General features: G+C 39.0%; 1 protein-coding gene across 6 annotated transcripts in view; it reads left to right on the top strand.

Moving 5' to 3' along the window:
* The window catches only part of VPS13D (vacuolar protein sorting 13 homolog D), a 93,200-nt gene that overhangs the window by 9,075 nt on the left and 61,016 nt on the right, over positions 1 to 23,109 (top strand). For 2 of the 6 annotated variants that reach the window (XM_017831974.1, XM_017831970.1), the window contains exons 12-38: positions 7 to 217; positions 765 to 950; positions 1,172 to 1,302; positions 1,988 to 2,060; positions 2,552 to 2,722; positions 3,116 to 3,246; positions 3,585 to 3,717; positions 4,152 to 6,374; positions 6,560 to 6,711; positions 7,461 to 8,495; positions 9,235 to 9,325; positions 9,868 to 9,994; positions 10,852 to 11,032; positions 11,988 to 12,170; positions 13,207 to 13,254; positions 14,175 to 14,394; positions 14,979 to 15,189; positions 15,321 to 15,492; positions 15,794 to 15,906; positions 16,466 to 16,675; positions 18,717 to 18,982; positions 19,155 to 19,288; positions 19,560 to 19,715; positions 20,297 to 20,510; positions 20,806 to 20,880; positions 21,592 to 21,798; positions 22,255 to 22,344. In XM_017831974.1, the coding sequence (XP_017687463.1) occupies positions 7 to 217; positions 765 to 950; positions 1,172 to 1,302; positions 1,988 to 2,060; positions 2,552 to 2,722; positions 3,116 to 3,246; positions 3,585 to 3,717; positions 4,152 to 6,374; positions 6,560 to 6,711; positions 7,461 to 8,495; positions 9,235 to 9,325; positions 9,868 to 9,994; positions 10,852 to 11,032; positions 11,988 to 12,170; positions 13,207 to 13,254; positions 14,175 to 14,394; positions 14,979 to 15,189; positions 15,321 to 15,492; positions 15,794 to 15,906; positions 16,466 to 16,675; positions 18,717 to 18,982; positions 19,155 to 19,288; positions 19,560 to 19,715; positions 20,297 to 20,510; positions 20,806 to 20,880; positions 21,592 to 21,798; positions 22,255 to 22,344 (7,144 nt within the window). The remainder of the gene's footprint in view (positions 1 to 6; positions 218 to 764; positions 951 to 1,171; positions 1,303 to 1,987; positions 2,061 to 2,551; positions 2,723 to 3,115; positions 3,247 to 3,584; positions 3,718 to 4,151; positions 6,375 to 6,559; positions 6,712 to 7,460; positions 8,496 to 9,234; positions 9,326 to 9,867; positions 9,995 to 10,851; positions 11,033 to 11,987; positions 12,171 to 13,206; positions 13,255 to 14,174; positions 14,395 to 14,978; positions 15,190 to 15,320; positions 15,493 to 15,793; positions 15,907 to 16,465; positions 16,676 to 18,716; positions 18,983 to 19,154; positions 19,289 to 19,559; positions 19,716 to 20,296; positions 20,511 to 20,805; positions 20,881 to 21,591; positions 21,799 to 22,254; positions 22,345 to 23,109) is intronic. The other 4 variants (XM_017831973.1, XM_017831975.1, XM_017831971.1 and 1 more) reach the window with 3 other exon arrangements.

Here is a 23,109-nt window from a genome sequence, read left to right as displayed (position 1 = left end):
ACACAGAATGTCAAAGAGCCCTTGCCTGATTCCCTTGGAGGTTCCCCTACTGCAGAATCCACCCATGGCAGCAGCACTGGGATGCTGCAGTACCTCCAGTCTTGGTTTCCTGGCTGGGGAGGTTGGTATGGAGATACCCAGCAGACATATGAAGGTGAACCTTTTGAAGGGCTACTGCCAGACCCAAAGGAACAGTGGAATCCAGAAGACATCCTGGGTATGGAAATACAGGGTTTGCTACCATAGTGTGATACCTGGTCCAGGTGAACAGAAGCAGCTCTTTGGTTCTATGCTGGTAAAGGGTTCCCTGTGTCACCTGAAGTACCCAGGTAGCAGAACCTACCTAGAGCTTAACAACCTGTTGGAGTATCTCAGGACCTGGTGAACCTGCTGATTTCCAGTGTTATGTGCCATAAATTTGCTTCCACTATTGTTGATGTTTATGGCAAAGAGCTTTGGGACTTTTTCTATTCAAGTGGGGGGTTCATGTGACTGGGTATAACAGTAACAGTCCTGGGTTGTTGGGGTCTTTGTAAATTTAGATTTACATTACCTTATTGAAGTAGAAGAGTTCTATGGAATATTCAGTATTTTTAAGGAAAAAAGTTTATCTGCTCTATCTTTTGTTTCTGTTCTTCTTCCCTAGAGCTGGGGAAATCTTTATTTTCAAATCAAAGAAACTGTTTCGTTCTTCAGTAGCCTTTCACAATCTTAATTTATTTAATATGTTCTTTTGGTTTTTGTTTTGTTTTTTTTTTCATTAGGTGCAGATGAATTTTTTGATCCTGCTGCAGATGCTTCAAGCATGAATACCTTTACCAAGAGAGATCATGTTTTTGCTAAATTAAATCTACAGTTGCAGGGTGGCTCTTTCACTCTTTTGCATAAGAAGAAGAAGAAGAAGGTGGTGCCTGCTGAGGAGACTGCTTTTATGCAGCTGGAGTTTTCAGGTAATAAGCCCATTTCTGTTCTTTCTCCAAAAGGACCAGAGCTGCCTCACAGTCATTGTAATGTATAACAAACTATAAAAATGTTTGGGTTTTTTGGTAGAATTAAATATACATTTAAGTACTTTCAAAAGTGCTTGTTGGACAGTGTTTGTTATCTGTGAAATTAAAGTAAAACGTATCCTGTGTACTAAAAGGAACAATTTTATGTCTTTATGTTCCAGGTGTAAAGATCTTGGCAGAATCCCTTCCTCGCAGAAAGTCTTCCCTTCTCAAAGTTCAGCTTGGTGGCCTTTTCCTGAGGGATTTGGCAACAGAGGGGACCATATTTCCTGTTCTTGTTTTCCCAAATCCTGTAGGTGAAAAAAACTCTCTAAGTTACTCTGTAGGCTGCATAAGTGTGTATGAAACTAGTTATACTCCAAAACTCAACACATGTTTTTCTTATTCCAGAAAGAGAACACAAAAGTCTTGAGGAAAAATTTCCACTTGCTGAACTTAGTTTTCCCCTCCCTTTCAAAAGATCATTTGCAGAAGTCCTCATCTTTTGCTCTATATGATTGTGACTTTAACCTTTTATGTGTTGGGATGAAGATAATTTGTTGAACAACATTTGATTTTTGGAACAATCAGCATTGCTGCTTAACCAATGATTGTTCTTTTCTGTAAAGCTCTGTGGTCCAAGTAAAGGTTTTATTTCCCCTGTCCACTGGTACACTAAAGGCAGAAATGAATTCCAGAGGAGATTTCAAATTTCTCTTCCAAGCAAACAAAATTTGAATGCAATGCCATGAGAATTTCCCATGTATTTTGTACTTTGTACTGGTTGCAATTTGCACTTCAGCCTGTCTGCTGCAGGAGTGGGTAGTGTTGGCTTCTTAGTCATACTTTCTTCTCCTGTTTCACCATGGCAGGGAAAAAAAAATGTACATAATAATCTCAGGCTATACATACATTTCAACAGAAAATACTTTTATGCTTATATCAGGTGGCTTGGTTGATTTTATCTAAACAATCTTTTTCTTTTAAATTCTTATCAGCAAAAAGAGGTTGGCTGCATGTCTTCCTTTGGACTCCAAAGTTTGTCCTCAGAAATGACTAATCAGAACACTGGTAAAGATTTCATTTTATGTTTGATGACATAATTCCTACAAACCAGAAATTTCAAAACTGAGTGCCTAGAGTTTTGAATTCATGCAAATGCTTTTTGCAAGTGGTAAAGATAAAATCATAGAAGCTTTGTTTGGCCAGAAGGGTGGATGCAAGTTGGCTGTAAAGAAAGTAAGAAAAGATGTATTTCAAGACAATAGGAGTTGTATCTGCTCTGTGTTTTGGTTTAAAAAAGTTGTTAGGAGTTCAGCAGTCAGGCCCCAGTTTTACAAATGTTTTTATATATATACAAACATGTTGAATTCTGTTGATTGTAGAAGTTGATCATGTTATTGCTTTTCTGTTACTGAAGAATTCTTAGACACTTCTACTTTCCTGGTAGTACCAGTTAAAAATCAGTTATTAAATTCTTTGGGGTTTGTTTTTTGCTTTTTGTCTATTTGTTTGTTTGGGTTTTTTTTTTACAACTGCTTTTTGTAACTTTTTTTTTTCAGTTGCAGATCCTGATGCCCCAGTGTTTGAGATGCTTTATGAGAGAAATCCAATCCACAGCACTTTTGAGAGGCGCCTGGAAGTCAGTACCAGACCTCTAAATATTATTTACAATCCACAAGCCATTAAGAAAGTAGCTGACTTCTTCTACAAGGGAAGGGTTCATACCTCAGGTTAACCTTTATTGTGTTTTTTGGTGGGGTTGGGGTTTTGCTGGTGGTATCGTATCTTTTCTTGCCTTTCATTTTTATTTATTCGCATTCTTAGAAACACAAAGCACAAATCAAAGAATCCCCACTTTAAATTTCAATTAAGCTAATGAAGACCAGAAAAAGGTTAAGGAAGTGGTTTTTTAGGGGGACTGTTTGTTTTGTGCTTAGATGCTTCCTTTTCTTTGTGCAGCAGCCTGGTGAGTACAGACAGTGCCTTTCACCTGCTGTGTTTGCCTGGCCTATATTTTACTGCAAAACCTCAAATCTTTTCTGTTTTCCCCTTCTTTTCTTTTTTTTCCTGATTCAGTAACATGAACAAAGTTATACCTAGTGAGTTTTCCGTCTCTTGTGCAGGTTTTGGTTATCAATCTGAGTTAGAGGCAAGAGTGGCTGAAGCTGCCAGAAGACAGTACAACAAGCTGAAAATGCAGACAAAAGCTGAAATCAGGCAAACTATTGATCGTTTGCTGGTTGGAGACTTCATTGTAAGTTTGTGTCCCAAAAATGTTTATGTACCTTTCAGCCTTTTGTTTTAGGACTTGAAGCTCTAAGAGTGGGGCTTGTTGTTTGTTTGTGTGGTCTTTTGTAAGCAGGTGGGGGTTATACAGGTGGTGGTGTAATATTCCTTTGCTGTCAGGAAATCCATGTTTGTGGTGCAGGGGATGTTTCACCTGCTGAAAATGTCTCTTTATTGGCTGTAAAGGGAGTCTGTGGTTTAACGAGGTACCAAACTTGAGTGTGGCTGGAGTTTGTGAAGGTCAGCTCATGGCTTTTTTGCTTATGTTTTCTTCTGGGCTATTAAGTCTTCCTTCTTAACTTGCAGGAAAACAGCAAAAGCTGGACCGTGTGCCTTGATATCTCTGCCCCTCAGGTGATCTTTCCTGATGATTTCAAGTTTGTGGATCCAGTGTTAGTTGTTGTAGATCTGGGAAGAATATTACTCACCAATTCTCAAGGTATGATCTAGAATTATTGTAGCTTTCCACCTTCTTTCAGAAACTCAGGGCTTAAAAGGGTAAAAAAGGACAGGGAAGTTTTGAGGGGGGGATTCTTGAGTTCTAAAGTAGAAAGAATCCTTTTCTTATGAAAATAGAATGAAAGTCAATATTAGTCAATAAAGTCAATTGAACAACTGATAGATTTAAACCACACACACACACACAGATATATATATATATATATATATATATATATATATATAAAAAAACCTAATAGAATCTGATAGTATATAATATATAAGGAGACAAGGACAGTGCAGGTATGATTTGTGTTTAAAAAAATACAGCTTAAGACTGGATGACCAGATAACAATAAGAAACTTTTGGAATCAAATACTTTTTTGAATACTTGTGTTTATTTGTTTGTTTACTATTATTTTTTTAATCCACAGAAGAATCTAAAAGAACTGCAGATAATTTTTCCTCGGAAGCCAATGAACTGAGTGATGAGGAATATAAAACACCTCTTGCAACTCCTCCCAATACCCCTCCACCAGAATCCAACACCAATAGTGGCATCAAAATGTCTGAATTTACTGGAGTAGAAATAAGTGAAGAGCAGCTACAGGCACACTTAATGAGTAAAAAAATGTATGAGAGATACACACTGTCATTTATGGACCTTCAGATCATGGTGGGCCGAGTGAAAGACAACTGGAAGCACGTTCAGGACAGTGATGTGGGTCCAACCCACGTGGTAGAAAAATTCAACGTTCACCTGCAGCTGGAGCGCAGACTGATCTACACCTCGGACCCCAAATACCCAGGGGCTGTCCTGTCTGGCAACCTGCCAGACTTGAAAATTCACATCAATGAAGACAAAATACTGGCTCTGAAGAACTGCCTTACGCAGCTGAGCACGTCTGAAACCAAGTCTGCAGATGTCCTGCACTTAGGGAGAGACAAGATCTTTGCAGAGGTGGACCAGTTTGGCAGTTTGCACGACTCTGTGATGAATCTCACCCAGAGTGTTGTCATGCTGGAGCAGCACACCAGGGAGGTTCTTGTGGAGTCTCAGCTGCTTTTGGCCGAGTTCAAGGTGAACTGTATGCAGCTGGGTGTGGAGAGCAACGGGAGATACATCTCTGTGCTCAAGGTTTTCGGCACCAATGCCCATTTTGTGAAGAGGCCATATGATGCAGAGGTGTCCCTGACTGTCCATGGCCTCTTGCTGGTTGATACTATGCAAACATACGGAACAGATTTTGATCTCCTGATGGCTTCTCATAAGAATCTGAGCTTTGATGTCCCAACAGGGAGCCTTCGAGACAGCAGGGCTCAGTCCCCGGTTTCTGGACCACACGATGCACGTCCCATTGATGTCACTGGTTTGGCAGAGAGATGCACTACAGCCTCAAACACTTCACCTGGGAACAATGGAAAGGATCAAGAGTCCCTGATAAAATTGGAGTATCAGTTTGTGAGTGCAGAGTGCCCATCCATGAATTTGGATAGCAGCCTGCAGGTGATCTCTCTACAGGTCAACAACCTGGATATCATCCTTAATCCAGAGACTATCGTTGAACTGATTGGGTTTCTCCAGAAATCTTTCCCAAAGGACAAAGAAGATTCTAGTCCTCAGCCTTTAATCACTGACTTGGAAAGAGATTGGAGGGAACAGGAAACATTCCAGTCTACTTATGCCCAGAACACAGAGGTAGCAGTTGATATTCACTGGTTGAATATACTCCTCCTCAGGACAGTTGGCATGACAAATGGAGAAAAATATGGCAGAAAAATTGCCACAGCCAGTATTGGTGGCACCAAAGTGAATGTCTCCATGTGCAGTAAACTGGATGTGAATGGCTCTCTTGGATGCCTTCACCTTATGGATCTGACACAGGACAATGTAAAGAACCAGTACGTGGTGAGCATAGGGAACACAGTGAGGTATGAAAATCTCATGGGTGATGTAGATTACTTTGAATCTTTGTTCTTCAGGCTTGATGATGGGAGTAGCCTTCCAGATGCTTTAAGTTTCACTTTCACAGAAAAGTCAAAAGAGGAGTGTTCTCTGAACCTCAAAATGGCCTCCTTACACTACAACCACTCAGCCAAATTCCTGAAGGAGCTGACTTTGTCCATGGATGAGCTGGAGGAGAACTTCCGCAGCATGTTGAAAAGTGCAGCCTCCAAAGTCACCACAGTCCTGGCAACTAAAACTGCTGAATACAGTGAGATGGTTTCTTTGTTTGATACCACCCCACGATCAAGAGATGTTGCCAGCACAGAAGATAATGAAGGGGATGCATTTGGACCACAGCCCCTCAAAACTGATACTATCAAGCTCATATTGAATATAAACATTGAATCCCCAATTGTCTCCATACCTCGAAAGCCTGGTAGCTCTGAACTGCTTGTAGGTCATCTGGGACAGATATCAATCCAGAATTTTGTACCAGGAGAAGATGAATCTACGAGTGATAGGCTGCAAGTTGAAATTAAAGATATTAAAATGTATTCTTTAAATAGCAGTCAGTTTACGAGCAAGAAGGAGCCTGCAAGTGAGACACCTCATGGGCCACATTCTTCCTCAGGTCCTGCCAGTGTTAACAGCCAGGAAGAATCCCATTTTACTCGTCATGACTTCTTTGAATCATTACATAAAGGCCATGGTATGTTAATCAGAGGAGTTTTAATGACTGTAGTATAAGTAGTAGATGGTGCTAAATATGTGTATTGTCCATAGGTCTGACTGTGTTTTGAGCAAGTTCAATAGCTACTACATGATCTCTTCTGTACAGTCTTTATAGGATAATCACTTTTTCTAATGTTGTTTTAACTTCACTTTCTCTTAAAGCTTTCCACATTCTGAATAACACCACCATCCAGTTTAAATTGGAAAAGATCCCACTAGACAGAGATTTGGAGTTAACTTTTCCTCTGAGTAATGAAGACTTTGGAGTATCAAGTGTTATGAGGATTGAAGGGAAATTTGTGAACCCTCTTCAGGTACAGAAATGTAGTAATTTCCACTATCAATATAAAAGTATATCCCTGCATAGAAGATAAGTATTTTTCAGGCCAATATCTTCAGGTTTAACATTCTGGTAGTTTAGAAATCATATCCTTATACACATAGTTTGAAGAGAGTCTTAAGTCATAATAACAATGATGAACATTTAACCTCATTTGGGGGCATTTTTGACATCTTTATGAATTAGTCTAACTTTTGCTTACCTTGAACACAGAGGCAAAAGTAATTGTGTCACTGTCCAAATAAATGTATTTGCAGTTCTAGCAGAAACTAAGAATTAAAATGCCATTATCTTGAAAAAAATCTGTGCAGGAGCAGAGGTTTTAAATAAAGGAAACTGAAACTTCTAAAGCTAAGGAGACAAGCAATGATGGCTAAGTAGAAAGTTTGTTCCATATATTACTGTATAATCTCAGCATGGCAAATGAAGTTTGGATGGTTAATTATTTTGAACTAACTCTGTGTGGATGGTTTTTGCCCCAGGAATACAAGGGATCCTGTTGTGGGATCCTCTCCTGTATGCTTCCAGTTGGTGTCATCTTGCAGAGCTAATACAGAAGAATTGTTTTGCCTCAACTTTGCATTGTACCTTGTTCTGGATTACGTTTTACTTGTGGTTTGAAATTGCACAGTCTTTCCACTTGTGAGTTTTAAAATGTATGTACTGATTTTGTTAATATGGAGAGCTGTAACGTGACGGTTGTTTCTTTTCTCTGCGTTGTAGGTGGTGTTAGCAAAACACGTGTATGAACAAGTCCTTCAGACTCTGGATAATTTAATTTACAGTGAAGACTTGAACAAATTTTCAACCACTTCTGTGTCTCCAACTGGTCTTAGTTCTCCTTCAGCATCAGTTCATAGTACAGGCACAGAATTCTCGAGTGAGCGGAAGGAAAATGGCTTGTTCAGCCACTCCGGTTTTAATTCTGTTCCAAACAAGCCCTTAGCTATCAGGGAAACAAAGTCTTTTACTCAGATTCAAGCAAACTTTCATATCTCAGAGCTCCAGGTTCAGCTAAGCGGTGATCTCACACTTGGGGCACAAGGTCTTGTCAGCCTTAAGTTTCAGGATTTTGATGTTGAGTTTGCCAAAGATCACCCTCAGACCTTGTCCATCCAGATTGCCTTGCGCTCCCTGCTGATGGAGGATCTCCTGGAAAAGAAACCAGACTCGAAGTATAAGAACCTCATGGTGTCCCGGGGAGCACCCAAGCCCTCCAGTTTAGCACATAAGGAGTATCTTTCCCAGTCCTGTCCCTCAGTATCCAATGCAGAATATCCAGATATGCCACGTTCCCTCCCTTCCCACATGGAAGAAGCACCAAATGTCTTTCAGCTTTACCAAAGACCAGTTTGTGCCTCCCGTAAGAAGCCAAAAGAAGTTGCTGATTCTGAGTATCCTCTGACTCCACCTCCTTCTCCAACAGCAGACAGATCCAAGTTGCCCTGTGGAAAAAGTAACTTTGATGATTCCTTAGTTCATATCAATATATTTCTAGTGGATAGGAAACACCCCGAATTTTCCTCTCGCTATCACAAAATTAACCGTAGTGTAGATGTTGATTTTAATTGCCTAGATGTCTTAATAACTTTGCAAACTTGGGTAGTGATACTGGATTTCTTTGGGATTGGATCCACTGCTGATAACCATGCTATGAAGCCGCAGCCTGAAGATACTCAGCAGACAATCAAATCAGAAATAAATTCCTTGTCAGCTTCTCAAGCCCAAGAGCCTGTAAACACTAAACTGGATCTGAAGGTATACTTGAGATGCAAAACAGTAATTGGATTGTCTGTCATAAAACCTCTGGTTTATAGAAACTTAAGGTGACATTTACATCAAATGTTTTATATTCCAGTGGGGAATGTGCATAAATTCAGAAACAGGTTCAAAGTGCGTGTAGATGTAGCTTAAAAAAAAATAGGAGTTATAGAAAAGCAAAACATTTGCAAAATGATTGGCTCCCTTGCTCTGTGACCCTCCTGTCTTGAATGGTAAAGTTGCTTCAGTATTAAAGACTTGACATGCTGAAGTTGGTACTGTGCTGTTCTAGGTACTGTGGAGTTATTTATACAAAAAAAGTATATACCTTTATATATATATATATATATATATATATGTATATCTCCATAGATGTCTATACTCTAGATGTATAAATATTTTTTTTTAAAAGACTATGATATACATACATATATATATATTTAGTCTTTGCCCAAAGGTCTAACTTAGATGGGAGAAATCTTCAAAGATAAAAGGATGCAGATGACAGTGCTGGGATTTGTTGTTGACCTGGTCACTCTGAATTGCTTGGGAGACCTGTTAATGTGCAAACAAGGGAGTAAAAATGTTGCTTTCCTGCTGTGTCTCCCAATCAGATAATTGTTGTTTGCCATTCATGTGTTACAGTGCACTTGTCTGGAAAAATAAACTAAACAAGATGTTCCAGCTCTCAAGTCATGTTGTTTAATACCAATTTGTTGCTTTTTTGTTTGGCCAGGTCCATTCTTTGTCCTTAGTCCTGAATAAGACAACCAGTGAACTTGCTAAAGCCAGCGTGGCAAAACTTGCAGCTCACTTGGAAGTGATTGGTGAGTGGATGGAAGGGCTGAGGTTGTTTGCAGCTTAAAACACAAAGAGGTTTGCACTGGAGTTGTGATTTGAAATGTTTTAATTTTGGTGCTCACTGGGTATTTGTGTGTTTTTCCTGGACAAGATGCACATTCCCTTCCCACTGCTTCTTCCTCTGCTTTTTCAGGCTTGATTTGAAATCCTGGCAGCCCTCCCAGTTGTCAAACCCTTGATCATTTTAGCTGAGTGTGGCTGGGATTTTAATACTTCACTTTCACAGAGCAGAACAATAGTGTTTATTACTGTTTGAGAGGAAAAAAAGCAGTTTTCCCAAATCAAAGTGGTGTAATCACGGGATGTATGCAAAGCATAGAGTTATGTCTGGGTTAATCTAATCTTTGTAGCAGAAAGATGTGATTTTCTTTGAACATGAGGTTTAATGTTTAATTGAATGTGATTGATTTAATTACTTGTAACGAGGTTATCCCACTAATAGAAACTTCTGGGGTTTAGTAACTTATCTGTGTTTGAGAATCCTGATTGTCTGTCCTTTGTTTTGCAGAGGGAGATTTAGCCTTGCAGGGAAGTATTGGAAGTCTGTCCTTAAGTGATCTTACAGCTCATGGAGAATTTTACAGAGAACGTTTCACTACCAGTGGTGAAGAAGCTCTCATTTTCCAAATCTTTAAGTATGAATTTAAACTTCTTGTTACTCAGTATTAGCTCCCAACACCCCCAAAACCCAAACAAACCCAAAATACCCAAACCTGCAACTTTCAGGGCTGCAGGATTCTGCTTTGGCCTCTTGTGACCTAAATGAGACTTTGAACATTTTCAGTCATAAACTTACGATTTTTAACTTTTCTTTGTCTGCAATGTACATGGTTTATCAAGAAAAGTAGCTTTTTAATTCCCTCTAAAGCTGTTCTTGAAACTACATTGATAGTTCCTAGATAAAACAGTAGTTGATTTTTAAAAGATGGAAAAGATTTTCAAGTGTTGAAATAGATTTTGCATTGCTTCTTAATTTTGGAATTAGGGGTTTGCTTTTGTCAGAGTGTACATTTGAATTTCTTCTGCTTTGTTTAAAGCCAGAGTTCTTATCCTGTGCTGTTTCATGGTTTGCCACCCCCTCCTCCACCCACTAGAATTAATCAGAGTAGAAATTATTCAAGTAATGTTATGGAATTAATTTCAAATATATCAGCACACTGATTCAGAGTTGAATGTACACATTATCATGCAGTGGAGCACTTACCTTAAAATATAAAATCACCAAAGGTCTGTCTGGTATGTAGAGCTAAAAGGTACATTCCAAGTGTAGAATTTTCTTGTTTGCTTAATTAAAACTCCTACATATACATAATTTAGAAATAATTAATACAAGCCCAATTCTTCATGTCTGTAACTGAAATAGTTTTAATTACATGCCACAAACATCAGTAAAATCCTCTATATTATTATTGTTTTGAGTGCAAAAAATTGAATAAGCGGTTTACAAAAGGTAGCTAAGATTGCTAAATGTTGCTTTTAACCTTTCTTCCAGGTATGGGAGGCCAGACCCTTTGCTGCAGAGGGAGTGTGACATCCGTGTCACCCTGAGGATGGCCTCAGTGCAGTATGTGCACACCCAGCGCTTCCAGGCTGAGGTGGTGGCCTTCATCCAGCATTTCACTCAACTTCAGGACGTCCTGGGGAGGCAAAGAGCAGCCATTGAAGGACAAACAGTATGTCTGGGGTTTTTTCTGTTCTTTCCCAGCTTGTCTTTTGCAGTTGAAATGCAAAATGTAATTTACGTTAATGCATCAACTCAATTAAATTGAAATGGTGAGAGGCTTCAGGGTTCTGGTGTTGCTGCAGATTACTCATCTTGTAGTCAAAACACCTTATTTAGGGCCATCCTGCAGCTCTTTGAAAGTGTAGAATACCAAATGTACACATTACTTAAAACACCTGGATCCTGCAGGATGCACTGGTCAAAAAGTCAAGGTGTTATCTTGCCTTTTTCTCCAGTGTAGTAATACCTGAATAAGGAGAACCAAGGGAGAAGTTCTGTTCCACTCAGGTCTCTGGTTTAGTTTGCTGGTAGACTGAGAAAATCACATGCTGAACTCAAGCATGATAAAACCTATCAATAATCATGACAGTCATGGACTATTTTATGACAAAACCCAATGTGGGAGTGACTTATGTAGTTAGTGGTGATAGTCATGTTTAAAAGTTGCTTCTCATAATTGGAGGAAAGACAGTGAATACTTGGACCTATTAAAATGCTTCGTTGTACATCACGTGGAGAGTGAATCTGATTTTGAAATATCTGTTCTAAAGGATGGGTTTTTTTTCCTTTTGTAAATAATTTTTCTTGAGTAAGTTTTTTAACAGTGAGCTGAGTAGTGTCTGGTTTGCCCCTTAGCTCAGTGGTGACAGTGTGTGTCACTCCTGATGCTGCACCTGCTGCACAGGTATTCCCTCTTGACATCAGAATCCTTTTTTAATGACCCTTTATTCTCTGCCTGAAACAGGAGTTTGAAGTGTTCTTTTTTTGTATAAAATTTTACCACATCTTAATTGTGTAAATCAAGGAGTAATGTTCCTGAGTTCAGTACTAATCAGTGTGAAATAATCACCCACTTCCTGGAATTTTCGTAATTATTTTTTTAAATGCATTTTTGCTTTTCCCAGGTGAGAGACAAAGCCCAGAGAGCTTCCCGAGTTCTCCTTGATATTGAGGCTGGGGCTCCTGTTCTGCTTATCCCTGAAAGCTCCAAGTCCAACAGTCTCATTGTGGCTAATCTGGGAAAGCTGAAAGTCAAGAACAGATTCCTGTTTGCAGGAATGCCAGGCACCTTCTCCTTAAAGAACAAGGTAAGAACGTGACTTCATTTAACAGCTGGGGGGTTTCCTAGTTCTTGTGCATTTTATTTCTGCATTCTGGTAAATGATTCTTATGTTTTACTTTATATGTAGACTTTATACTACTAATAATGTCAGTCTGTGCCAGTGTGCTGGGTAATCTTATGGATCTGTGCTGAGCTGCTCCCTCTGGGCCTGCACCCGGGGTTGTTGTCTGAGGCATTCAGGACAGAGGGACTGAACTGAGTCTGTTCTGAGAGAACAGAGAGAATAAAGGAATGAACTCACTCCAACTGGTCTTGTGGGGAAGTAGGACCCAGCTGGGTGCACACCTGAACCTGGGAGCACAACGGGCTTCCAGCTGACCCTGCTTGGTAGCAAAAATTTCCACCCTGTGAGTCACAGAAAACAAGGATCTGTGTTGGCTCAGACTTGGGGCAATACACTGAAGAGCAGAATTGGGTTTAATTTATTTTTTTGTGCTCTCAATGTGTGTAGTTGCTTTGATCAGTGAAACCTAGTGAAAGGTTTCCCTTGCGCCCCTGGCAAGGCACAGGACAGGAGGAGCTGGTGTTGCTCTTGAGAGATGCAGCCCCAAAATTTGGGGTAAGGAAAATCCATCTTGGATGGCTTTTTGTATCTAACCTAGGCAACAAAATAGGTGGTTGTCTGGGAACCCCTAATTCCATTTTGAAGGGGGGCAGGAATGAGGTGGATTAAACTGCTGCAGCAGTTTGTGGTGTGTCTGTGGCCTCCATCTGATTTATATCCACCAGTGTCTTTGCTGTAAGGAAACACTGGACTGCAATATTGAGTTGTTTTCTGTGCTGTGCTGATGTATTTAAGGGCTTGTAAGTGGTAGATTCCTAAATTAATATAAGAAATTAAAACAAAGGATGTGTGCACAGTAGTTTTATTTCAACCAAAAATACTGTGTTGTGTAGCACTGTAGAAATTTAGGTGTTTGAAATGGGATTAGGTGTGGTTTGGCTTTTTTTTTTGGTGGTTTTGTTTTCATTTTTTTCTCTGTCCTATGTTTATTTTTGAGGATCGGATTTTACAAGGCAATGCATACAAGGATCCTGTTTTATTTGAGGTATTTCACATCTTTGTGGCAGTGTTCAGGTGCTCCTCATTCATCTTAAAAAAAGGAAATATTCTTGTGGAATTTAGCACTTTAAAAAGTTCCTTCATTCATTAAAAATTATGTTTTTGTTCTAAAGATTTTGCTAAATTCTATAAGAATTGGATTTAAATTTGTTGTGGTGTGCTCTTTCTGCATGTCTGAGGAGCTGTTAATTTGGATTTAATTGCATAAATTCATAGATTTATTGATGATGTGATGACTTTTCTTTGCATGTACTTATGAAATGTTAATTTTTTCAAATTTTTTTCTTAAAATCCTTATCATGATGACAATGAATTTTTCCAATTTTTTCTAATATTTAAAAACCACATAAGGGAAGAAAATGGTCACTCCATCATGGAAAACTATGAAATTGGTCAAGCAGGATTTTTGGGAGAAGAAATTCCTAATGTTGATGTGACTTTTCCTAGTGAACTTACCCTTTGCAGGTTTTTGATGCAAGGCAGCTCATAAGATTTCCATGGCATATGTTATTTTCAACACCTGAAAAACAGCTTTAAATATTTAACCATCTTTATTCTACAGAAATGTTTAGTATCTTGACAGTCTTACCCCTCCATTTTATATTAATTCCATTTACATGACAGCTTTTTTTTGTGCAAAACCCTGTAATTTTGAATTAGTTTCTCATTGAAAAGAGTTCACAGCTTTTTGGGAAATGTTGCTGAAATGAACTTTTTAAGAAAGAAAATGTTTTCATCTGCTGTTAAGATTGTAGGGTAAAAGTTTGGCCATCAGTAAAAGATACTGGCATTCAAATAAAATATGTAGTTTTTGACAGGAATTTGTTGCAGCTTGAGCCTTGGTACACTGGTTCCTTAGAATTTAAATTAAATATCTATTCTTAATTATAAAATTCTTTTCTTTAGCAGGATTCAGTTCAATTTTCATCTCCTTTGGGAACCCCGAAACACAGCATGAAGAAAACAAGTGCTGATGAGTCCAAAGTACCGATGGAAGGGCTGGTCATGAAAAAATCATCAGGAACAAACATCTCCAGGCTGAAGAATGAGCCTGCACTGAGCACTTCAAATAAACAACAAGGGCACCAACCCAAGCTGCCTGTTGTACCCAACCCTGACAGCCCAGGTAGGTGAGGAACAGGAGAAACCCCCCAGAGCTCTTCTTTTTTTCTGGTGAAATAGGACAGGGACATTTTGCTTCGATCTCATGTGACACTGAAAAAAAAAGGCTCTGGGTCTGAAGACTGTGGATTACAAAAGAAATGACTTCTTAGATTTCAGGCTGATTTTTACAGCTGAAAGGATTAGGGAGTTGTAGTTCAGCTCCTGGAAGAACATTCCTGCAGTTTGGGTGGTTTGAGTTGCACATTGCAGACACAGAAGTATAGCTGGACTCTCAGTTGAGAGTTTACATTCACCTGTGAATGAGCTCAGTGTCTGGTAGTTACAGACACTGATGAGTGTGAATAAAAAAAATTTAAAAATTGGAATAAATTCAAGACAAAATTATATTTCTTTTTAAAAGTTAAATTTCTCCTTGAAGTGAACGAGTTGGTATCTGGTAGTTACAGATAGTGATGATCGTGAATAAAACCCCAAAAATTTGGAATAAAATCAAGAGTAAATTAAATTTCTCGTTAAAAGTAAGGTGCATTAGTTTTGTACAGATTCTGTTTTTTTCTTTCTGAATGTGTTATCTCCTCCCTGCAGAGGATCACATCTGCCTCTTAGACTGCATTGTGGTTGATCTGCAGGACATGGACATCTTTGCTGCACAGAGATACCAGAGAGAGTATTCCAAGGCTGTGGAAGACACCAGTGCAGACTTGAGCTTTCCATCCTACTTGGTGAGGCAGACAGGGGGGAGCCTGCTGACAGAACCCTTCAGACTGAAGTTACAAGTGGAGAGAAACTTGGACAAGTGAGTTTGAACAGGATCCCTTTGTGCTGTCAGCCTGAAGCTGTGTTTCACATGCCTTTTGCTGTATCCTGAAAGCCTTGCCTGCTGTGTAAGAGCTCCTGGGAAGGCTGAGGTTTTCCCCTTTGTTGCAGGGAGCTGAGCCATGCAGTTGCAGACATATCAATACATGGCAACCTGTCATCAGTGCACTGCTCCCTGGATCTGAACAAGTACAAACTGATCCGTGGGCTGCTGGAGAACAACCTGGGGGAGCCCATCGAGGAGTTCATGCGCCCTTACGACCTGCAGGATCCCAGGATTCATGTAAGAGGAGCTGTGTGCAGCTGGAATTCTGTCTTGTAATGTCTCTGGGGGTTTTGCTGATGGCAGCAGCATTTTAAGAACAGAGCTATAGACCAGTAGTGTGAAAATGGATTAACAGACATTTTCAACTCCAAGGCCACACTGCTGTGAAATGTAACATTTCCCCAGTGATGGCTGCTGACACTCCCTGAAGGAGAGGGACCCCACAGCTGTTTGCATTGGCCTGGAATAAGGTTTAATTCAGAAATGAAAGTTTTAAACAGATGCTCTGAAAAAGAATGTTGGTGTTTTCCACTTTCAGACAGTTTTGAGTGGAGAAGTGTACACTTCCATGTCGTTCCTCATCGACATGGTCAACGTGAGCCTGGAACTGATGGATCCAAAGGGAAGGGATGGACACAGCTCTTTAGCCAGGTATGAATGTCCTTTTGTTACTCAATTCCTTATCCTAAATACTATGCTCATCTGAAAGATATAGGACAAGAATTAAAGTAATATGTGGAATTACAGTTTAATAATGCAGTGAAATAGAATTTCTTAATTAGAGTTCAAATGAGAGTTTGAGCTGCTCTGAAAGATGGAAGGGAATGACACTGTACAGAAGATACCATCTGTGTCCTTCCAGTTGTTCTTGAAACAACAGTTCAGTAATCAGTTAACTTCCTCAAGATGAATAGTATTTTAATTAAGGAAATGATGTGAGGGAAGTTTAAAAAAAAACAGATTTCTGCTCTCTGTTGGCTTGATTTGTTTGGTTTTTTTTTTTTAATCCAGAAGGTTCTATATAATTGGAAAATATAATTACATACAGTATAGATCTACTTTCTATCACTGTGACATGAGATGTGATTATAGTTGTTTTAGAAAATACCTAAATGGAAGATACCATCAGTATCTTTTAAAATAAATGCCTTCAAGGAATAAGTATACCCTAAGTCTCTTCAATGCATCGTTTCGCTTTTTATTCTCCCAGGTTTGATTTTAAGAAATCCAAGTTGCTTTTTGAAAGCTCTTCCAATGGAACAAAGTCTGTCAATCTGGTTTCCCATTCCATGATGGCCTTTGACACCCGTTATGCTGCCCAGAAATATGCTGCAGGGCCCCCAAATGTCTTCAACTGCATCTTCCAGTCCTCCAAGAACACCAGCAGCCCAGGAGCCATCCAGATTGAACTGCACTTCAGGTTGGGAATTCTGGGATTTGCTTGTTTTTAATAGTGACATAACCAGGATTGTCCTGTTGTAATACCCCTATTATTGATGTAGATAAACTTGCTGGTATTGTTTTTAAATCTGATCACATTTTTGGGGTGGTCAGTGGTACTTGATAGATTGAAATCTGCAGTTATTAATTAACTGAAAGTTGGATTTTTTTTTTCTCCCTTTATGCAATAAAATTTAGGTTTGAATGTCTAGTGAACCAGATGAAGTTCTGACCTATTAAAATCAGTAGTGCTTAAAGCTCGATAAGTCTGGCTTATCACTTGTATGTTTGCATAAAACCAGATTGTAGAATTTGTAATGTGAGTTGTAAAAAAGCTGTTTCCCAGCAGGTGTCACACGAGCCTTTCTGAGACCATCAAATACAGACTGAAACAGCACCTCTTTCAAAAACAACCTCTGTATTCTCTTCTGTGTTCTGTCCTATCCTGTTTGCTTTTCCTTGTCTATTTTGATCTAATTTAATATCAAAAATGGGAATATGAAGTATAATGACAGTATTTACCAGTATCAGCATGGTTTTTGGTAGGGGGATGTTAACTTTAAAAGGAGGGTGAACTAGAGATGTTGCTTTCACTTTTGATCAGATTTACTGACCAAACACAGGCTTTTCACTCTTCTGTGTGACACCTTCTGAAGCAGCTGCAGGAGCAATGTAGAAAAAAACCTGTGGACTATTTTAATCCAACAGAAAACCTTGAAGCCTTTTGTGTTTATAAAAACCAATCAAAGAAACTTCAGACAATTGAGAGAAATTTGTTTTGAAGGTTTGGATGCTACATGATGGTTATAAGTACTTAATAAGTGTGTTCAGAAAGACATTGACATTTTGATTGGAATAAAACTAAGATGGGATTTACTTTAAAAAACCCTAAACCCCCACCAACTGGTTTTCCCAGGACTGTTGAGTCAGTAGCTGCCTAGATTAGGCACAGTTAGTGAGTTTGCACAGTACAGCCCAATCTGGTTTATGAGTGATGGCTTCAAGAATCTTCTTCCCAACTGTTATGCTTTTCCATTTCAGCCACAGCAGCATGTGTTCTGCTTTTAGTGGTGAGAGCATCCTTGGCACTGGATGGAGGTGCTGGCAGAGCTCAGTGATAGTGTTGTACTGGCTGGTGCCTTTTGAAATCTCCTGGAGAGCCAGGGAGAGTTAAAGGCTCGTGCTGTTGGAAGCAGAGCAGACAGGCTGCTCCCACAAAGGATCACAGTTCTTTAGAGATTTTATAGTCCACAATGTGCTGGATATAAAACTGTTTCATGGTACTTAAGCACTTAGATGATTTTCCAGTTAGCATGACCAAATATAAGTGGTATTCCAGATCCTGAAGCCAAACACTTTTATCCCTCCTAGCCAGACACTCAGAATGTGATGCTGGGAGTTCAGGCAGGCTGACATTTTTTGGGGATGACAGAGCAGCTTCCTGTGCTGCAAAATGCTGTCAGGGTGTGAGGGGAAACACATTGAACGTCTCCTCTCAGGGCCAGGTCTGAGTTTCACATGCAGTACTTTAGGTTTGATACTCAGCAGATGTCAGATGATAATAAAAAGATCAGTTTTAAAATCTGAGACTTTGCAAATTCATATCAATAATGTAAAGGAGCTTTTATAAATGTCCTGTTAGGCAGTTTCTCAGTTCATTCTTTTTGTCATTGCAGCTTAGAAGTCATGCATTTAAGACCTGTTGGGTTTCTGTGGGTACAGCAACTTGATGAATTTCAATGTTATTCAATCCTATATATATATATCTTATTCAGTCATATATATATGTATTATTTAGTCTTATATATGATTGACTTTTATTCAATCTTATATATGTAAAATAATAATCTTATTCAATCTTCTATGTATTTTTATTATTTTTTTAAAGGACAGATTCTCTGTAGACTAAGTGTATCCCTTGGAAGTTCATATAGTTCTTACTGGATGCTGATAGTTTTTGGCGTGATTTTAAATCTGTGCAAGATGTAAAGTTCACTTGTATTCTTTTCTCTTCTTGAAAGGTCTACTAAGGATTCCTCCAGTTTCACAGTTGTTCTGAACAATCTTCGTGTGTTCCTGATATTTGACTGGTTGTTGCTGGTCCATGACTTTTTATATACTCCTGGAGATACCAAAAAGCGGGAAAACCCCCTTTCGTCCCGGCAGAGAACTTACATCAGTGACACAGCTGTGGTTCCCAAAGCAGTGAAAAGTGGGGTTGTTACCAAACGTTCTTCACTGCCTGTGACTGCAGAGAAGCAGCTGGAAGTGAAGGTTAATGTGACAGGTAAACCTGCTCTTCTCTAGTGCTTTTGTGGGAGCTTTTCTCGTTAAAATTCATGTGCTGGTGGAAAACCAGGTCCATTATAGGAAATCAAGAAACCTGCTGCAAGTGCTTTAAATAACTCAGTGACATTGCCAGTTGCCCTGGTTATTATTTGTGGCTTTGTTTGGTTCAGGAACTGAGTTTGTGGTGGTTGAAGACATGTCTTGCTTCGATACCAACGCCATTATTTTGAAGGGGACGACTGTTCTCACCTACAAGCCCAAGTTGTTGGATCGTCCTTTCTCTGGGAGTTTGTTTGGCATTGAGGTGAGAACAAAGAAAATGCTGTTGTCAGGCATCTGAAATTAGAGGAGCTTGTGAAGATACTTTACTAGAAATATACATACAACAGGAATAATACACAAATTATTTTTGAAGTTTGTTAGTTCCTCATCAAATGCTCCTATTTTATAGAGTTTTGTATTGTTTCTCTTAAGACATTGAAACACTTGACTGGAACCCCAAAATATTGCTAGTTCTTGCCTGATCTGTTTGCTCAGTTAATAATTTTTTTTTTTAAATAATTTTCAATTTTTAGGTGTTCTCATGCAGGTTAGGAAATGAGCAAGAGACTGCACTGTCAATTATTGATCCAGTACAGATTCATATGGAGCTTGTTGGGAATTCTTCCTACCCAAGTGGTTCAGGACTGTTGGATGCTTTCAATAGTGAAGATTTTCCTCCTATCCTAGAGGTAATATTAAAGGCCTGAATAAAACTGTATGTGATAGAGAATACTAAAGTATGATCTAGCACAGATATTTTTATGCCCAAGGATTCAGTAGAAGACTTCCAAAGGCATAAGAAAAGAATAAGATAATTTTTTCCTGAAGTGAAAAAGGGAAAGAAACAAGCATGAAGAAAATGCTCTTAGTGGTAATGAATGAGGAAATTTTGGGATGTACTGTAGAGATTAATAGTGGAGGAAAGAAGAGGGCTGATAATGTAGACATGTGAGTTACTCATACCTGAAAGACAAAGTTATTTTTCTGTATCTAATTGTCAGCTTATTAGAGGGGAATTCTATTTAGAGACTTTTTTACCATTATACTAAAGTAAAAACATTTTTCCCTTGAGATGTGCTTTTAATACTTTTGGTTGTTGGTAAATATGTTTGCCAGTTTTATTATTGGAGCTTCCAAACAGTGTGGTCATCAGCTTTTGACACTAAACTTTGTCTTCCTTTGGGAAAAGCTTTATTAATATCCAAAGTACACAAGAAAAAACATGTAGAAAAGGGTTTAAGCGACTCTTATATTTTAATTTTTCATTTAGATTCAGTTGCAGGCACTGGATATCAGGCTGTCCTACAATGATGTTCAGCTCTTCTTGGCAATTGCAAAGTCAATTCCCCAGCAGACAAGTGCAGCTCTGCCTGACTCAACTGCTGCAAGTGCTGCTCATCCCCCCAGCTCAGCTCTGGGGACTGAGGCCTCCTCCACACATGAAAACAGGGATATATCCAAACGTGTGCTGGATCCTGTGCTTGGTATGTTTTGAACTGTTGGAGTGAAGCCATTTTTTTATCTAAAGAAGGTTTCTACAAGGTCTAAACGCTTAACACAAAAGATGTGGGTATCTCCATGGTGTAAAACACTTGTTGATTATAAATATCTGATGATGGTACTATAAAAAAGGTAAAAGCAGTGCTGAATCACGTGCTTTTACTACAGTTGCAATCTGAAACAAACCCCCGTTTTTCACGCAGATATATCTTGATTTTAGCAATGAAACCAAGTAGATAGCTGTCAAGGATTCATGACTGGTTAACTGTTCCATTCCAGAGGTGCAGCTGGCTCGCCTCCAGGAGCTGGGATTCAGCCTGGAAGATTGTCGGAAAGCTCTTCTGATCTGCCAAGGTACCAGCAGACATTTAGTTGGCCTTGCAGATTGTCCCTATTACCTTAATTTCAGTTAAGTAAAAACTTTCAGACTGTCAGGTAGCTGATGCACAGGCAGTATTTCCTTCTTTAGAATTTTTTTACTTTGGCTCTGTGTTGGAATAATCTTAAACATTCATTTTCCTGCTGCTCTGTAGCACCCACCCCCCAAAGACTGTCCTTGCATTTTTGGGGTGTCATATGTGGGATGTTTGGGTGTATTTTTGTTTGGGGGTTTGGGTTATGTGCAGGTTTATTCTTTTTCATGGTGTCCCTGCTTCTTGCCATTATCCATCTCTTCCTCTTCAGAGCACATGTTTTCATCTCTCCCTTTTTGAATCATATATTCCCTATTTCTCCATGCAATATATGAAAAGGTGAAGCTTTAACAGAAGTGATTGTTTTTCTTTAGCATTGTTATGCTTCCCAACTTATTTAGAGGCATTCCTAGCATTAATACAGATTTTTATTATGTTGCCACTTGATTTGCAAACTTCAAAACACATTTCTCACTCTTAAAAAATTCCAGTGTATGTATAATCTCAAATTTGTGCTATTAAATAGAACACATTTAAGGGACTGTTGGTGACTTGCCATAAGAGGAAGGGGAATAGTTTGCTTTCATATGTTTTTTACTAAATACCTTGAGGAAGTAGATGGTGATTGATTGGTTGTTTGCTTTTATCTAAGGTGACTTGAAAAAAGCAGCGAGTTGGTTGTTTAAGAATGCTGAACCTTTGAAATCAGTTTCCCAGACCTCTTCTGCTCGAGACAGCCAGGGGATTGTGCCTTTCCAGTTCATCTCTGGAGTGGAGATAAAGGCAGAGAGTGTGTGCATTTGCTTTATTGATGACTGCATGGACTGTGACGTGCCCCTGGCTGAGTTAACCTTCTCACGTGAGTGTTTGCTTCTGCCTTGCACAAAATGACTGTCAGTGACTGCTTTCAGCTCTGGTTTCTCAGGACTTGTGGAATTTTAACTGACAAGTGTTTTGGTAGTGGGGTTTGTGGGGAGTTTTGGGGGTTTTTGGGGAGTCTTTTTTTGGTTTTGTTAGGTTTCTGGTTTTGTTTTTAAGGAGATCACAGTCCTTGTAGGGTTTAAGACTCTGGTTTCCCCTTTATACATCCCATAACTAATGGAATCTGTGCTGAGCAGAACCCTGGGGAGGCTCCATGTTGTAAGGCGTGGCTGTCTGTAAATGTTATTTGAAGAGTATTGTGATAGGCTTTTTGTACCATTTCAGTTTAAAACACAAGACAAAACCTTCCATTGCCTAATTAAGAGTTTATAAAATTGGGGAACTTGATTGTTTTGCATTAGTATAACATTCACTTTTTTTTTCTCCCCCCCAGGTTTGAATTTTCTCCAACATTTGCGAACCAGCCCTGAAGGTTACGCTCATTTTACCCTCTCTGGAGATTATTACAATCGAGAGCTTTCAGGTGAAATACCTGGGGAGTTGTTGTTTTCTTATTTGTGTTTAGGAAACAACCTTTCCTACTACAGGAGCCTGAAATTCCCCTAACAGGAAATGCCTATAAGGGAATGGGAAAAGTTGATTTTTGCCTCTCTGTGTGTGTGTGAGAACATGTGATCCTAGACAAGATACCCTGACTTGAGATCAGGTGGAGGGATGTGGAAAGTTGAGATTTTGCTGATCTGAAAATAGCACTGAAGTTTTCAAATGTAATTGCAAAAGAAGGTTATCCAGGAACACGACAGTTATGTAACTAGGGGGTGTCTGTATTCACATTTTCAGTTTTTACTTGTTTGGTGCATTCAGTTTGTTACGTATTTCAGGAAGGAAAAGCATGTGAGGGCAGGTGATGAGGCTGAAGTCAATGGAATTAACGTAAGAAGACCATTAGAATTTATATTTTAAATTAAGAAAAACAAGTTAGGCCTCAGTCCAGGTCAGACACTGATAAAGGAAATAATCTAGTTGTGTTTTTTTCTGAATTGAGGAACTAAATTTTCTGATACGTAATTGGTGACAACCACCTCAGGAATTATCTACCAATAACAAGGCAGTTTTTTTGTTTTTAAAAATACATAGAGGGGGATTTTTTTTAATAGCTTTTAGACCTTTGTCTTATGTGATACTGAATAGTAGGCCAACTTATGCATAATTGTATGAAAATCATTTTCAAAACTATTTCAGAGGGCTTAGTTGCAGCTGACTTAAATAAGAAGCGGTAATCGCCTTC

The sequence above is a fragment of the Lepidothrix coronata genome, unplaced genomic scaffold (genome assembly GCF_001604755.1).
Source record: "Lepidothrix coronata isolate B3197 unplaced genomic scaffold, Lepidothrix_coronata-1.0 Scaffold198, whole genome shotgun sequence".
Classification (NCBI taxonomy): domain Eukaryota; kingdom Metazoa; phylum Chordata; class Aves; order Passeriformes; family Pipridae; genus Lepidothrix; species Lepidothrix coronata.
This window is presented reverse-complemented; position numbering and strand designations above follow the sequence as displayed.